Source organism: Choloepus didactylus, chromosome 1, assembly GCF_015220235.1.
Source record: "Choloepus didactylus isolate mChoDid1 chromosome 1, mChoDid1.pri, whole genome shotgun sequence".
Lineage (NCBI taxonomy): Eukaryota > Metazoa > Chordata > Mammalia > Pilosa > Megalonychidae > Choloepus > Choloepus didactylus.
This window is the reverse complement of record NC_051307.1, coordinates 137,969,261-137,986,111: the sequence shown is the minus strand read 5'-3', so window position 1 is coordinate 137,986,111 and position 16,851 is coordinate 137,969,261. Positions and strand designations below refer to the sequence as shown.

General features: G+C 37.0%; 1 protein-coding gene and 1 pseudogene across 1 annotated transcript in view; both read left to right on the top strand.

Annotated features, from left to right (window-relative positions):
- LEKR1 (leucine, glutamate and lysine rich 1) overlaps positions 1 to 16,196 on the top strand; it is a 171,317-nt gene extending 155,121 nt beyond the window's left edge. The window contains exon 11 of the mRNA XM_037842007.1: positions 15,293 to 16,196. Coding sequence (XP_037697935.1) covers positions 15,293 to 15,706 — 414 coding nt within the window. The 3' untranslated portion in view covers positions 15,707 to 16,196. The remainder of the gene's footprint in view (positions 1 to 15,292) is intronic.
- On the top strand, positions 313 to 1,583 carry LOC119538820 (annotated as a pseudogene).
- Positions 16,197 to 16,851: the final 655 nt, after the last annotated feature.

The following is a 16,851-nucleotide window of genomic DNA, read 5'->3' as shown; positions in this document are numbered from 1 at the left end:
CACTTTGAGATGAAGTTTTATTTTTTTTTAAATGTGGATTTCTGAAAGACAAAATATTGGATTGGTATATAAATGATCATGGATCATTACTAGGGAGGAAGAAACAATCCTCCCCCAAATGAAGTTAATTAAGGATATGCTTGTGGGGGAGATTCCTTGTTGGGGAGGAGGGAAGACTGAATTTTCTATTAGAAGTTACCAAAATATCACCTCAATGTTAGATACTTAGAACTGGAGTCTCAGGGCCTGACGGGATTGTGGCAGTCCTCTCTCCCAACTAGAAAGCCACCTCTGCCTCCAGACGCTCTCAAGATGGCCACCACTCTGGCTTCCAACACCTATAACAGGCAGAACTGGGAGGATGCAGACTTCCCCATACTGTGCCAGACGTGTCTTAGAGAAAATCCGTATATCCGAATGACCAAAGAAAAGTACAGGAAGGAATGCAAAATCTGTGCCAGGCTATTCACAGTGTTACGCTGGTGCCCGGGGTTCGCATGTGTTTCAAGAAGACTGAAGTATGACAAACCTGCAGCAAATTGAAGAATGCCTGCCAGACCTACCTCTTGGACCTAGAATATGGCCTGCCCATCCAGGTTCGTGATGCAGGATTGTCTTTTAAGGATGACATACCAAAGTCAGATGTCAACAAAGAGTACTACACACAGAATATGGAGAGAGAAATTTCTAACTCCAATGGAACATGACCAGTCAGTATGCTGGGGAAAGCCACATCCATCAGTGACATGCTGCTCAAACTGGCCTGGACCACATCCTACTATAAACAGAATCAACCCCCACATTTGCTCCTTCTGGGTGAAAAGAGAATGTAGGAGAGGAGAGGAATGTCCATACAGACATGAGAAACCTACAGATCCAGATGACCCCCTTGCTGATGAGAATATCAAAGACTGATAATATGGAATCAATGACCCTGTGGCAGTTAAGCTTCTAAAGTGGGCTTCAACAATGCCTCTTCTGGACCCACCAGAGGACAGGACCATCACCACTCTATATGTTGGTGGTCTGGGAGATAATATTACTGAGACAGAGCTAAGAAATAATTTCTACCAGTTTGGAGAGATTCAGACAATAACCGTTGTACAGAGACAGCAGTGTGCTTTCATCCAGTTTGGTACAAGGCAAGCTGCAGAAGTGGCTGCTGAAAAATCCTTTAATAAATTGATTGTTAATGGCTGCAGGCTCAATGTGAAATGGGGAAGATCCCAAGCAGCCAGAGGAAAAGAAAAAGAGAAGGATGGAACCACAGACTCTGGAATCAAGCTAGAGCCTGTTCCAGGGCTGCCAGGAGCTCTTCCTCCTCCTCCTGCAGCAGCAGCAGAAGCCTCTGCCAACTACTTCAACCTACCCCCAAGTGGTCCTCCAGCCGTGGTGAACATTGCCCTGCCACCACCCCCTGGTATTGCTCCGCCCCCACCCCCAGGTTTTGGACCACACATGTTCCACCCAATGGGACCATAGGACCACCCCCTCCCTTCATGAGGTCTCCCAGACCAATCCACTATCCCTCTCAGGACCCTCAGAGGATGGGAGCTCATGCTGGGAAACACAGCAGCCCCTAGCAAATTATCACCATGCTTGGGTTCTACAGAAGAAAGGATGCTTAAAAAATGCCAGTAAATGGATCTTGGAAGAAATATATTTTTTCTTCCTTTCCAGTTTTCTTATGTGGGCAGTAAGAGAACTACAGCCATGCTTTCCTACATGTATTCAAAGGACTGATGGACCTCAAATAAGCTGCCATTAACACATCTGATTACTACTCTCACATTATTAACAAAACCTAATGCCTGCTCCCCTTTCCTATATGGGGGACAAGTGACTGGATGAGTTGGAATGTCCAACAAAGTTACCATCCCAATTATATGTTTATTTTTTATCTTTATTTTGGAAAAAAATTGACCTGCAGTAAAAAAAAATCTTTTGACCATTTTTATGTCCATTTAGATATTTTCCTTTTTATCATCTAAAAAAAAAAAAGATTAATTCTAATCATTGTAGTGTATGAGTGTGATTGAACTCTTCTGAAGTCATACCCTTGGAAACACAAATAGAAACCAGCACCCAGCACAGCCCAGATCTCTTTTTTTTTTCCTCTTCTTTTCCTCATTTCTTATAAAGGAATCTGGCTGATAGTTTTACTTCTCTACACCACCAAAAAGACAAAAAATAATGATAATAATAATAATAATACTTTTTATTTCTGTCAATCAGACTGAAACATAAATTCCATGGAGCTGTATATCATCATAGAAGCCTGGTGTCTGGCATGAAATTATTTTAAAAAACTTCTGTAAAACACTTTAACAAACTGAAACAAAAAGCATTGGAGAGTGTTTAAATGGAAGATTTGTGACTTATAGCCAGAACTTTGATCTCCAGCATTCACCTTCTTGTGTCTTCAGCGTCTCATTTTAATTTCTTGCTCCTGAGCAGGAGGTTATCTTGGTAGTCTTAGAGTGTTTGGATATAACTAAATTATAGATGGTAAAGGAAATGTGATGTTGTGTTTGTGTTGTGTTTTGTTTTTAAATGATTAAAAACGGGGCAATTTTCAGAAAAAAAAAACTGAACTATAGGAATAAACAAGGATGCTTCTCCATGCTAAAGTCTGGAATAGTCTTATTAAAAGAGGAAATGAGCCAATAAAGCCAATAAAAAATGATAGGATTTATAAGCCAGAAAAAATATAAGTTGTAGTATATAAAATAAAAAGCACTTCTTTTTTTTTGTTTTTTATTTTGTTTTGTTTTTATCATGCACTCCAGACACTTGAAATTTCTCAGATTCTGGAGAAATAAAACTGCATTTAAGTGGAGAACAAATTCCCATTAGAAAGAAAATAAATTAATGGGTCTACTAAGGAGGCTAATTAAAGGGTAGAAAATCCTGCTCTCTTTCAAGCAGCCATAGAGTGAGTGGACTTTGTTTTTAATTGTATGAAGAAAATTCTCAAGAATAGGAAGAAAGCCCAGGCCTCTAAAGGGCAAAAACAGACATTCCTAAATGGAGCAGGAATTATTGGAGAGCATCCATAGAAACAACAAGAGTCAAGAAGGTGGAGCGAAAAGCAGTAAGAAAAAGTGTAGGTCAATAAGAAGAGAGAAAACGGGAAATAAAACTGCATTGAAAATGTAAACGTGAAAAAAGGACCCTGAAAAGACACACACCCACAGAATTGGAACATAAAAAAAGGATGTGAGAAAAGAAAATTTATGTATTGGGGAATAGGACATTATCATTTAAAGCCAGGTTAAAATGGATCACATAGTTCTTGCTGCCAGTTTTTCTTCCCACTAGTTCTGTGCAAGTCCTACCGAGACAGTATGGCCCCACTGACGGTGACCTTGTTGTGATCCAGAGGAAGAATGTGGTAAATTAAAAAACAAACAAGCAAACAAAAAAACAGCTCATGTATAACCAACCACCAAAGGAAAATAAGTACAAAGAATTCATTATTTTTGTGATTTTAAGACTATAGATGAGGAAAACAAAGTGACAGAAGTTTTAAATTCTACCTGTTTGTCTTTGAAAGTGAAAGATTCAAAAATAGAAAGGAATGCTGATTAAACATGGAGAGATGAACATGTATGTTTATCTCTGTTTCATCCCAAAATGTCACTAAAATCACAGTAAATTAATTTTTTAAATTTATGAAACCATAAGGACATAAAGAACAGGAGAGAAGTTGACACTAGATGGAAAAGATGTCAACAAAATTCAGGAAGTGGAAAGAAAGATGAGTGGTAGTTGACTTACCAGACTAGATGACATTGAAACCTAAGGCCTGTGGGAAGTGGATGGGTATGGGGTCCAAAAAGGAACAAACCTAACTATGTGACACAACACTGGAAAGTTTCAGGAATTGGTTCAGATACCTCTGAAAGAGGGAGAGAAGAATGGGGCTGAAAACAGGACTGTTTGAAAGATTGTGAAAGAAGCAGATCCTCAAATCCCCTACCCAACCCCTAAGAAACCTTCTCCTCCCATCCTGGCATGATATCTGAAGTTTACTCTGTAGAAAAACTGAATGAGAGAGGCTTTGAACCCAAAGACAGCAGAGTGTGGGATAAGGCAAGGAGCTATATATTAAATGGTGAGACCTCCTAGTTCCTTTCACCCACTCACTTCCCAGAGCCCAGGCAAACAGGCTTATATATCCATAGCCAGGAAATTGGAAGAGCCCTCTTTGGAGAAATGAGCTTGCTCAAAAGAAAAGACCCAAGGATACTTAGAGTTGAGGTCTCCCAATGAAATGGCTAAACCCTATGCAGGCACACATAGCTTTCAGTAACATTTTGGAGACTAATAATAAACATGAGCAGCCAAGATTCCCAAACATTTGTTGTGAAAGACAGAAACCAAAAACAAATAAATAAGTAAAAAAAAAAAAAAAAAAAAAAAAAAATCAGAAGAAACAGTTACAAAACAATGCAGTGAGCAAAAGATGTTTTTTAAAAGTATCATTAGTATGTTCAGAGAGAAAAGAGAAGATATTGCATCCAGGAAACATAAATAGGAGGCTATGAAAAAAGAACAGGAATTAGTATTAAAATACAAAAACTAAAGTAAAAAAAATCAATATTTATGTTAGATGATAAAGATGAGAAAATCTCCCAGAAAGTAGAAATAAAAGGCAAAGAGATGGAAAGAAGAAAAGAAAATTAGAGTTTCAGCTCAGAATATCTAATATCACACTAATAGGAGTCCAGAAAGAGAGAAAAGGGAGGGGAAGAAACTATCCAGGAACTAATTCAAGAGTATTTCCAAGAACTGAAAGACATACATTTCTAGATTAAAAGGGTCCATTAAGTGCCCAGCAGAATGAAAGGCAAAACAGCCACACCAAGGCACTTCATGAACTGTCAATACCCTAGGAATAAATATAAGTACAGGCATACCTCAAAGATATTGCCATTCCAGACCACTGTAATAAAGTGAATATCCAAATAGAGTCACATGAATTTTTTTGGTTTCCCAGTGCACATAAAAGTTATGTTTATACTATACAGTAGTCTATTAAGTGTTTACTAGTAGTATTTCTTAAATGTACATGCCTTAATTTAAAAATACTTTATTGCTAAAAAATGCTAGCCATCATCTGAGCCTTCACCAAGTCAGTCTTTTTGCTGGTAGAGGGTCTTGCCTTGATGTTGATAGTTGCTGACCGATCAGGGTGGTGGTTGCTGGAAATTGGTGTGACTGTGGCAATTTCTTAAAATAAGACAACAATGAAGTTTGCCACATTGATTAACTCTTCCTTTCTCTGTAACATGCAATGCTGTTTGATAGCATTTTACCCACAGTAGAACAACTTTCAGAATTGGGATTAATCATCTCAAACCCTGCTGCTGCTTTATCAACTGAGTTCATGTAATATTCTAAATCCTTTGTTGTCATTTCAACAGCGTTCACAGCAACTTCATCAGGAGTAGGTTCCATCTCAAGAAACCACTTTCTTTACTTATCCTTAAAAAGCAACTCCTCATCCATTCAAATTTTACCATTCAAGTTTATCGCATCTTCAGGCTCCACTTCTAATTCTAGTAAGAGAACTATTCCCATCATATCTTCAGTTGCTTCCTCCAATGAAGGCTTGAACCTCTCAAGGTCATCCATGAGAATTGGAATCAACTTCTTCCAAACTCCTGTTAATGTTGATATTTTGATCATACCCCCTCCCATGAATCACAGATGTTCTTAAGGGCATCTAGAATAGTGAATTTCTTCCAAAGGTTTTCAGTTTACTTTGCCCAGATGTATCAGAGAAATCACTATCTATGGCAGCTATAGCCTTATGAAATGTATTAATTAAGCAATAAGACTTGAAAGTCAAAATTACTTCTTAGTTCATGGGCTACAGAATGGATGTTGTGGTCACAGGCATGAAAACAACCTTAATCTCATTATTCATCTCCATCAGAGCTCTTGGTGACCAGGTACATTATCAGTGAGCAGTAATATTTTGAATTTTTTTTTCTGAGCAGTAGATCTGAAGGGTGGGCTTAAAATATTCAGTAAACCACATTGTTAACAGATGTGCTGTCATGTAGGCTCTGTGTTCCACTTATAGAGCACAAGCAGAGTAGATTTAGCATAATTCTTAAGAGTCCCAGGATTTTCAGAATGGTAAATGAGCATTGGCTTCAACTTAGTCTCCAGTTGCATTAGCATTTAACAAGAGTCAGCCTGTCCTTTGAAGCCAGTCATTGACTTCTCCTCTCTAGCTATGAAAGTCCTAGATGGCATCATTGGCCAATAGAAGGCTGTTTTATCTACATTAAAGAGCTGTTGTTTAGTGTAGCCACCTTCATCAATTACCTTAGCTAGATCTTCTGGATAATTTGCTTCAGCTTCTTGCTGCTTCACCTTCTACTTGTATGTTATGGAGATGGCTTCTTTCCTAAAACCACATGAACCATCCTCTGCTATCTTCAAACTTTTCTTCTGCTGTTTCCTCACCTCTCTCAGCCTTAATAGAATTGAAGAGAGTTAGAGCCTTGATCTGGATTAGGCTTTGGCCTAAGGGAATGTTGGGACTGTTTTCTTCTTCTATCCAGACTACTAAAACTTTCTCCATATCAGCAATAAGGCTGTTTTGCTTTCTTATCATTCTTGTTTTCACTGGAGTAGCACTTTTAATTTCCTTCAAGAACTTTTTCTTTGCATTCACGACATTGCTAACGGTTTGGCATGAGAGACCTAGCTTTTGGCCTATCTCATCTTTTAACTTGCCTTCCTCACTAAGCTTAATCATTTCTAGCTTTTGATTTAAAGTGAGGGACATGGAAAAATGGTGCTGGAATAGACTTTCTTAATACAGGGTTGCCACAATCAATTTGTAAAAAATTGCTAACGGTTTGGCATGAGAGACCTAGCTTTTGGCCTATCTCATCTTTTAACTTGCCTTCCTCACTAAGCTTAATCATTTCTAGCTTTTGATTTAAAGTGAGGGACATGGAAAAATGGTGCTGGAATAGACTTTCTTAATACAGGGTTGCCACAATCAATTTGTAAAAAACACAATATCTGCAAAGCACAATAAAGAGAAATACAATAAAACAAGATATTATTGTACTCAAAAGTTTCCAGAGAAAAAAGCAGGTCACTTACAACAGATCAGGAATCAAAATGGCATCAGAATTCTTAGCAGCAACAGTGGAGACTAGAAGACAATGACTTCAAAATTCTGAAGGAAAAATATTTCCAGCCTAGAATTCCATATCCTGCCAAACAATCAATCAAATGTAAGTGTAGAATAAGGATATTTTCAGTTGTGAGATTTCTCAAAAAATGTTACCTCCCTTACATCCTTTCTCAGGAAGCTATTAGAGGATACATGACACCAAAATGAGGGACTAAACTAAGGGGAAGATATAGGAATCAGGAAACAAGGCTTTCAACACAAGAGAGAGATTAAGGGAACCCCCAAGTTGATGGAAGAGAGAAATGTAAGGATTACATTAGTGCAACAGATGTAGAGAACACCCAGGTTGGGTTGAGGAGAAAAATGGCCTTAGGACTATAAATTTGTAACCAAATAAACCCCCTTTATAAAAGCTGATCCATTTCTGGTGTTTTGCATAATGGCAGCATTAGCAAATCAGAGCACCCCTATTTCATACCATATATAAAAATTAACTCAAAGTGGATCAAAGACCTAAATATAAGAACCAAGACTATGAAACTCATAGAAGAGAATGTAGGGAACCATCTTCAGTACCTGTGTTAGTCAATGGTTTCTTAGACTTTACAGCAAAAGCATGAGCAACAAAAGAAAAAATAGATAAATGGGACTTCATCAAAATTAACTTTTGTACATCAAAGGATTTCATCATGAAAGTGGAAAGAAAACCTTTGGAATGGGTGAAAATATTTGGAAATCACATGTCTGATAAAGGTTGAAAATACAGAATATGTAAAGAAATCCTACAACTCAGCAACAAAAGGACAAACAGCCCAATTAAACTATGAGCAAAAACTTCAATATACATTTCTTCAAAGAAGACATAGAAAGGGCCAAAAAGCACATGAAAAGATGCTTAACACCACTAGCCACAATGAGATACCATATCACTCCCACTGGAATGGCTACTATTCAAAAAATGGAAAATAAGTGTTGAAGAAGATGTGGAAAAATAGAAACACTTGTTCATTGTTGGTGGGAAGGTAAAATTATGCAGCTACTCTGGAAGACAGTTTGGTGATTCCTCAGAAAATCAAGTTTAGAATTACTGTATAACTTGGCATCCCACTTCTAGGTATATATCCAAAAGAATTGAAAGCAGAGACTTGAACAAATATTTGTTCACCTATGTTCATAGCAGCGTAATTCACAATTGCTAAAGATGGAAACAAATCAATTGTCCACCAACTGATGAACGGATAAACAAAAGGCGGTATATACATGCAATGGAATATTACTCCACTATGTAAAAGAACAAAGTTCTGATACATGTGACAACATGGATGAGCCTTAACATCATGTCAAGTAAAGTAAGCCAGATGCAATTAAATTATAAATTACCAACTAAGGACAAATATTGTTTGATCTCACTGATATGAAATAATTAGAATAAGTAAATTCTAATTTAGTAAAAAGCTAGAATACAAGTTTCCAGGTGCCAGGGTTGGGTTAAAGAATGGGGAGATAAAGCTTAATTGTAACAGAATTTCTGTTTGGGGGTATGGAAGTTTTGGTAATGGATGGTGGTGTTGGTAGCACAATATTGTGACTGTAATTAACACCACTAAATTATATATCTGAATGTTGTTAAAAGGGAAAGTTTTTGCTTGTATATGTTACAAGAATAAAATTTTTTAGAAAATTACACTCACAAAAGAATAGTCAGATAAATAGAACAGAATTATAATACAAATATAGAATAAAGTCTGAGAAGGAATTTAATATTTGATAAAGGTAAAATTTTTAAATCAGCAATGGAAGGATGGGCAAATATTAAAATTTAGATCCCTACTTCACACTGTATATAAAAATAAATTCCATTTTAAACAGAACTATAAGACATTAGGAAAAAATCATAAGATAATATTTTTATAACTTCATGATGGAGAGGTCTTCCTGAGAAAGACACAAAATCTTGAAGCTATAAAGGAGAAGATTGACAGATTTGGTACATAACAATGAGAAATGACTTTATGGAAAAACTCGTCATTAGTAAAATTAAATTATAAATGACCAACTAAGGGAAAATATTTGCCACACACATAACAAAAGGCTAACTAATATCTCTAGCATATAAAAATTGATATAAATTAATTCAACAAACAACTCAACAGAAAAAATGATCAGTTTACAGAAGAAAAAGTAATGGCCAATAAATATATGAAAAGCTACTCAACCTTATCTCAGGAAGATACAAATTAAAATAGTAAGATACCATTTTTTACCCAGAATGTGTCAAAAATTTTTAAAAACTTGATAATATTCACTGTTATGGAAAGCTTTTTCTCAAAGGCCATTTCTTACACTGCTGGTGATGGTACAAATTGGCACAACTTTTTGGAGAGTAACTTGGCAGTATCTATAAAAATTTAAACTTTTCATAATTTCAACTAAGCATTCTCCCTTTGAACTAATAATAGGTACTTAAATATAGATGCACTATTGTTCATAGTAGCAAAAAAAATGGATACAACTTTAATGTCCACCATGGGGAATACTTTTAATGTAATATACATACAGTGGAATACTACATATATAGGGATTAGAAAGAGTGAAGAACAGCAAGAACTTCACACACAGCTTGGATCTGTTTTTATTTTAAAGAAGGTACATGTGTATATCTATAGGATTACAGAAAGAAAGAAATGATATTAAAAAGTCAGAAAGGATTTTCCACCAAACTATTAACACTGGTTACCATTGGGGAATAAGAAGAGATAGACGGGCATTTCATTTTTATGTAGCTTTTTAAAATATTGGGATCATGGATGATTTTAAACTTTCTGGGCTTTTTAGTATTTTTCAGAATTAAAATTTTTGAAAAAGAAAGAAAACCCATTTACTTAGGAAAGTTTACTCATAAATTTGGCAAGGATGAATTTACATAAACTCTAAGATTAAATTTTAGAAGCACATAACATTTGCAAACACAAATAGCTTATTTGCAAGAGGGATTTGTTTCGTTTTAGGATATGCATTACCTGTGTTTATATATTTAATTGAAAAAGAGAATATGCACTACTTCTCTAGTAATTCAATCTATGAGATTGGAGAAACCAAAGTATTAATTAGTAAATTACCAAACAAGGATTGTAAGCTTTGGGACATAATAAAATTAGAACATCGGAGTCTCTACCAAAAGAGTAAGAGGCTTAAGAGGACAAGTTTTCTAAATTCTACCCCTCAGGGAGGAGGGGAAAGGGCAGGGAAGCTTTTGGAGTCCATGGATTCCTAGGGGTGGCTGGCAGGGAGGATGGGTGAACTGAGAAAGATGAGCAGAGCCCTGAGAACCTTAGCCTTGGGGTATGAGTAACAGGGGGTGCTCAGACTGGGGGTCTCCAGCTATGGAAAGGATGATTCAGGCAAGTCTTTGTCTTTTAACACATTGGAGCACAGTTCCTGACAGAGCATAGATGACAGAAAATTAACAGAATGAGAAGAAATATGGAGAAATTGGTTTTGTTTTGTTTAGTAATACTAATTACATATTAATTAAAATTGGATTATTGAATAGGAAGGTAAATCCTGTGCACTATCTTTATGGGACCTCATCCTGAAGATCTGCTCATGAAGCATAGCAGTCAGAGATTATTGCCCTCTGTTTCTACTACTTTTGCTTTGAGATGTCTGCCAGAATTGGTTTCACATTATCCATTATATTTACAAGCATGGAAATGTAATTCTGAAAAGCAACCTGCATGACATTCATCTTCCTTCTTCCCTGGAAATTTATTCCAATTCTCATTCCTGCCTCACCAAAGGGCCATTTCCACTGCTTTTCTGCTGTGAACTAGAGGAACAGAGGAAACATTTGAATGGGAGTTAGGCACATCCTTTGCTAACTCCTACTCATCCTTCTGGTTTCCATACATTTTCCACAGAGTTTTCTTTCACCTCAGCTCCCCACCCAGTTGGCTGCCCATCCATTCACCCTGGGATATATCTAGTCAGCATTGGTGGAAACTGTAATCTGATAATTCCCTGACCGATTCAGACCTCACTCAGTATAAAGCATGAACAAAGCCCCCATATGTGCTTATTTTTCACCTAGGACTTGCTTTGCTGGCATGTTCCCCCCAACCACCAAATTATACCAAATACAGCTGCTTCTCCTCACAGATGAGATTCTCACCTTCAGATCAAGTTACCCAGCAAAGCATTCTCTCACTTCTTCCACTGTTTTTGGAATTGAAATTAACCCAGCTGTCTCTAAGGATAAAAATGAAAACAAACATAAAAATAAACCACTCTTACATTGCAAAGAGTGGGGGAAATTGGCTATTTTTTAATATTAGAAATTTCAATTTCAAACAGATGGTGAGCTAATTTATATTTTCATTTTGACATTTACCTACCCAGTGGGAGTGCAATTAAGCCATATTTTAAGCCCATTCAAAGTGGCCTTCATCTGAAAATGTTGTAGAGTATCTATATATATTGCTTTCCACCCAATAGCAGAGCTCAAAGACCCAGGAATGTTAGCTCTCTCTCTCCTAGACCACCCTAACCAAGGAGTACTAAGGATAGGAACCTTCTCCATGAAATCTTTAAGCTCCTACTCTTCACCCTGCCTCCTATCTTGCATCACTCCAGGCTATTTTCCAAAGAGCTGGCAAAAGGATCTTCCTTTAAATTTGACCATGCCAGCCCCCCGCTTGAAATAAATCCTTTTAATGACTCCATATGGCCCTTAGAATTAACTCTAGTATTAACATGACAAAACTCTAGTATTAGCATGTCACCAAAGTCCTTCTTGATCTGGCCCTGCTCACTTCTCCCCATCTGGTGCACTCTGCACTTGAGTCAAACCAAGCCATGTGCAGTCCCAAGATGTGCCCATCACTGGCTCTCTGCCAAGAGTTTGCACTCAGTGCAAAACCCTTTTGAAGTGCCTGCAAAACCCTACTGCCCTCTGGTCACCTGGTTCATGCCTCCCTTTTCATTTTCGGTTGCACTTTAGTTGCAATCCAATGATATTATTGTACCATGCTAACATATGGCCAAAGATATTTTATCCAAAACATTTAAAGTATTTTGGCTTCACTGATTATTCTTATGTTTGCCCATGCTTTACAATCTTACTGAGCCTACTACGTGTTATGAAATTTTCGATATTGTGCAGTGAAAGCACATATTAAAATTCTGCAAAAGCCCAAACTTTCTCTTGCACAGAAAGACAAAGGTTTTGCCTAAATTGCTGAAAACAATTTAACCACAAGTGGATGATTCTTTTCCATGTATGATGGAATTTTCCACTAATGTGTCTATGGACTCTGGCCACATCCTCATGTCCTCCTGTCATGCCCTGTCACATATACTCCACCCCTGAAATAGCAATCCTCTAAATTCATATGTGTTCCATTTCCTTCTTTTTTTTTTTAACCTCATAGTTGAATAAATTATAACATCTGAACTGCCTGTTGGACAAAGCTGAGTTATAATCTCAATTTTAGAGAAGGAAATGGTAGTGACAGAGCAGAAGCAGATATTATGAGATTCACCTAAGATTTCATAATGTTTGTGGTAGAGACAAAAATAGAAGTCCCAACTTTGGATCCTGTTTTCAGTTCAGAGGGTCATCTTGGTTTGGGTAATAATAGAAGACAGAGAATCAATCCTTTGTCCTGAAAGCTAATAGCCTTGAAGAAGGATGAGTTTCAGAGCAGTGGGCCCTGGACCAAGAACAGTCAGCAACCCTTCTGCTGCTTTGCTCCCCCTAAACTTGCTATAGGAAGATCTTTGTTTACTTTGCCTTTTCATTTTCTCCTTTAGTGGATTGTCACTTGCCTGAAATATCTTTTAAGTGACTTGCTTTATGGGTGTTTTCTGTAGAGCAATACTGCTTTCCTTGAGACTTGAATTTTAGTAAGTTGAATTTAATTTTTCTTTTATTGAGAGCTCTTGTCATCACTTCATCCTTCTGTACTGGTGCACCTATAATTCATGTCACTGATTTATTGACCTCACTGTTAACTGCTATCCATTTTTTTTCTTTTATATATAAAAATAAAAGTAACCCTTTCTTATGGTTTTCTTAATCAAGGGAATTTTTATACTAATTTATTGAAAGCCACTTAAATAAAATCACTTCAAATCTTGCCAGCTTGCCCTACTAGTAGACAAGAAACAGGATGCATTAAATCTTTTTCCTTTTAAAAGAATGTTTAGATTGATAAGGGTTTAGAAAACTTGGGCAAAACCAGATGAAAATGCCTGGCTGTTTTTAATGTCAATGTTCTAGGGGCTGAATGGCCCCTGCATATTGATGGAATTAATTAGACAACAAATTTAGGCATAGGCAGCATGGCACAGTGCTGTGGAGGCAGGAAGGCTCCACCACCTCACAGCTGGGTTACTCTCAGCAAATTAATTAACCTTTCTGGGTTTCAGTGTCTTCCTTTATCAAAGGTGGTTGTTAGAGGCAGTAAATGAGATGACATCTAATGTAACAGCTTGTTAATCTTCTTCTCTGAGTTCTCTCCCCATCCTATTCAACAAGTATTTCAGATAGAGTTAATGAAAACCAGGCAATAAGACCACAAACACTGTCCTTGGCCTCCCGTTCCTAAAACAAAAAACAAAACAACCACCACCAAAAAAACTTAGCTAGAAGCAAATAACACCTGACTTAAAAAATATATGGATATATGGATAATGGATATATGTAAATAATTATGTAAAGAATGAGCCTTTGTTTAACCCAGGCATGCAGCTGTTTTTATAGGAAATTACTGTGCAACTGGTTAATCTAGAATTGCATCATATTCTCAATTTTGATTACCAAATTTGGAATTGAGTTCTGACCATAATCACAAGAAACTCAAATACATCAAGATGCTACTTTCCCTGCTACTTTGTTATTTCATTCCACTGACAGCAGATCAGTCAGTAAGCCCTTGGGGAGGATGCTTTCCACTGAGAGTCAGACTCAAGAATGCCTTGGCTGTTTTTACAAACGAGCTAATCTGATGGAAATTCATTTTTAAGTGATGAATTCTATAGCACATCATTTTAATTGCATTTACATATTAGGTTACCACTTTGAATTGTTTACTTTTCAACCTCTTTTTTTGACATACTGCAGATATGAATGTCAGGACATTGGGGAGGTCTAAGACCTATTTATTACCACAGGCCTTGAAGTAATCTTGAGTGAATTCTATTTATGAAATATGGATAACTCCTCAACTAGAAATGTAGACTCTCAGAATTCGAATGGGTCCTTAATGATTTGTAGTTCAGTCACAAATTTGAAGCTTAAATTTAGTCTAATACATCCCAACTAAGTGAGATTTAACCCTTCAGGGTGTCCTTTACAAAGATCTTCCTTATGCTAAACCCTGTAGCTTCCACCAGTGGGCTCAGGTTCTATTGGGGACATAAAAATCACCTCTGCTGAAACATATGAGTCTGCACACTTGTTGAGGGCAGGAACTGTGTCCACTACAGCTTCTGGTAAATTGATAAATGATTACTGAATTTAGTTAAAAGCAGGTGATGTTGTTCTTTATTTGGGGATATTATCTTACAAAGGAGAAAATGGTCAGTATATTTAAGTTCTTTTGAGAAAGCATCATATAAAGTAATTGATTTTGTGGTTCAAATGCATCCTTTATTTTGTTACTCTTTCAGTTTTATAATTCCAGAAATTTTACCTGTTTGTCTATGTATTGCAGTGTATTTTCAGAATAACATACTTATTGACTCTACAGATGTTAACTGTTAGAAACATGTTAGGACATACTATCTGAGCCATGAGGAACAGAAAATTTAAAACCCAACTAAAGTAAGCATCAGAAGAACTGGGTTCCCCACCACCATCATCATCTTGGTGACCCTGAACAGGTCACTTCTGGTTCTTGGTTCCTCTTCTGCAAACTGCAAGGGCTGAACCAAATTCTTTCCAGTTTCATAGATCATTTGTGTTTTTGACTTGCCTGTTCCCATGTGGTAGAGTATCTGTAGAGACAGTCAAATACAAACCTCCAATTTCCAGTTCATTTCTCAGTTTGAATTGCCAATAGCTATCCATTTATGTAAACTGTTTAAAATGAATGGTTTTTTTTTTAATCCTTGTATTTTCAGAACACTTTTCTTCAGGAAACAGTGCGTAGAGAGTGTGAAGAACGCTTTGAGCTCACAGAAGCTTTGAGTCAAGCCAGAGAACAGCTCCTGGAGCTCAGGAAGCTCAGTGGAAGTTTACCGTTGTCACCATGTTCCCTCTGCCAGGGCAGCCTCACTTCCTCTGCGGCCGCGGTCAATAATCATGGAGAGAAAAGTCTTGCAAGACTGAACTCTGAAAAAGGCATCAAAATCCCCAGCCTGCAAGGAGTGCCAAAACCCACAGCTTCCCTAACCTCAAATAACCCCAAGAGGATGGGCAGCTCAGGTTTTCCCCTTCTCCCTCAACCACATCCTCCCAGGGGTCGAACATCTTCAGTAAATGAGACCAGACGAAGACTGGCTGCCATTCTTCGGAGGAGGCTGAGTCAGCAGTGACTGATCCAAAGCCAGAAGGCCAGGGACTGTTCTACACAGAGAACCATAGATTCCCTGTTACTGAGCATGACAAAGCTCAAATTACTATCATAGATCAAGGATGGGGGTTAAATGCATGTTTACAGATATTTTTAACAAAAGAATTGTAAACAACTAGAAAACTGTGAAGCTGCATTCTCCAAGAGGCCTTTGAAATTGCCTCAGAATGAAGTTGTTGGTAGCCCACAGGCCAATTTCTGTATTTCTGTATTGTGTATATTATGAGTATGCCCTTTAAGAAATCACAGCTGAAAATTTTCACCCATAGGATCTTTTCTATATTTTTTTCACCACTACAAGCAAATGTATTTCCACAAATAAGAGTCTATTAGCTTTGTTAATGTTTATTCATTTGTTCATTTAATGGAATAGGTAAAATAGATGTAGTGAGTATTACAAATCAAAAAAAAAAAAAAAAGTACTTTAGTCTTTAATTGGACCATTTGCAAAATGCTTAGTTCACATATTCACAGAATTTATCATCATCATCAAAAGCTTCTTTTTTATTTTTTGATCTAATTGGTTAATCTAATTCGTTATTAGTCTAGGTTATAAGTAATGATAGATAACTGCCAGGAAGACAACATTCTCTATGAGGCTAGGAGCCTTTGAGAACAGAAAAAGGGACAGTAACTCTAATTCAAGGAAAAGATGGTTTACTTTTCAAACTACAGAGATTATTTTAGAAATCTTAGAGCCTAGCCATGAAAATATAATTTGGTAGAGAGTTTCTACATTGACTGCTCTTTGGTACGCATAATTAGGTTTTGATTTGAACTTTTGTTGTAAGTCCATTGGGAAAAGAGCAAATTTAAGATACTTTAGTAAAGATATGTAGAGCTAATTTAGTGTTCAAATTTTATTACCCACAAAAATGGACTCCTGGTTCATGCGTTTTCTATTGTCAGAGTGCAAAAGTAAAGCAAGACACCACATTGACTATTTTAAATTATCTTAAAGCTTCAGACTCTTCCTGTTCCTTAAAACACAACTCTAGGGGGCGGGGCAAGATGGCGGAATGGTGAGCTATATGTTTTAGTTACTCCTCCAGGAAAGTAGCTGGAAAGCCAGGAACTGCGTGGACTGGACACCACAGAGCAATCAGA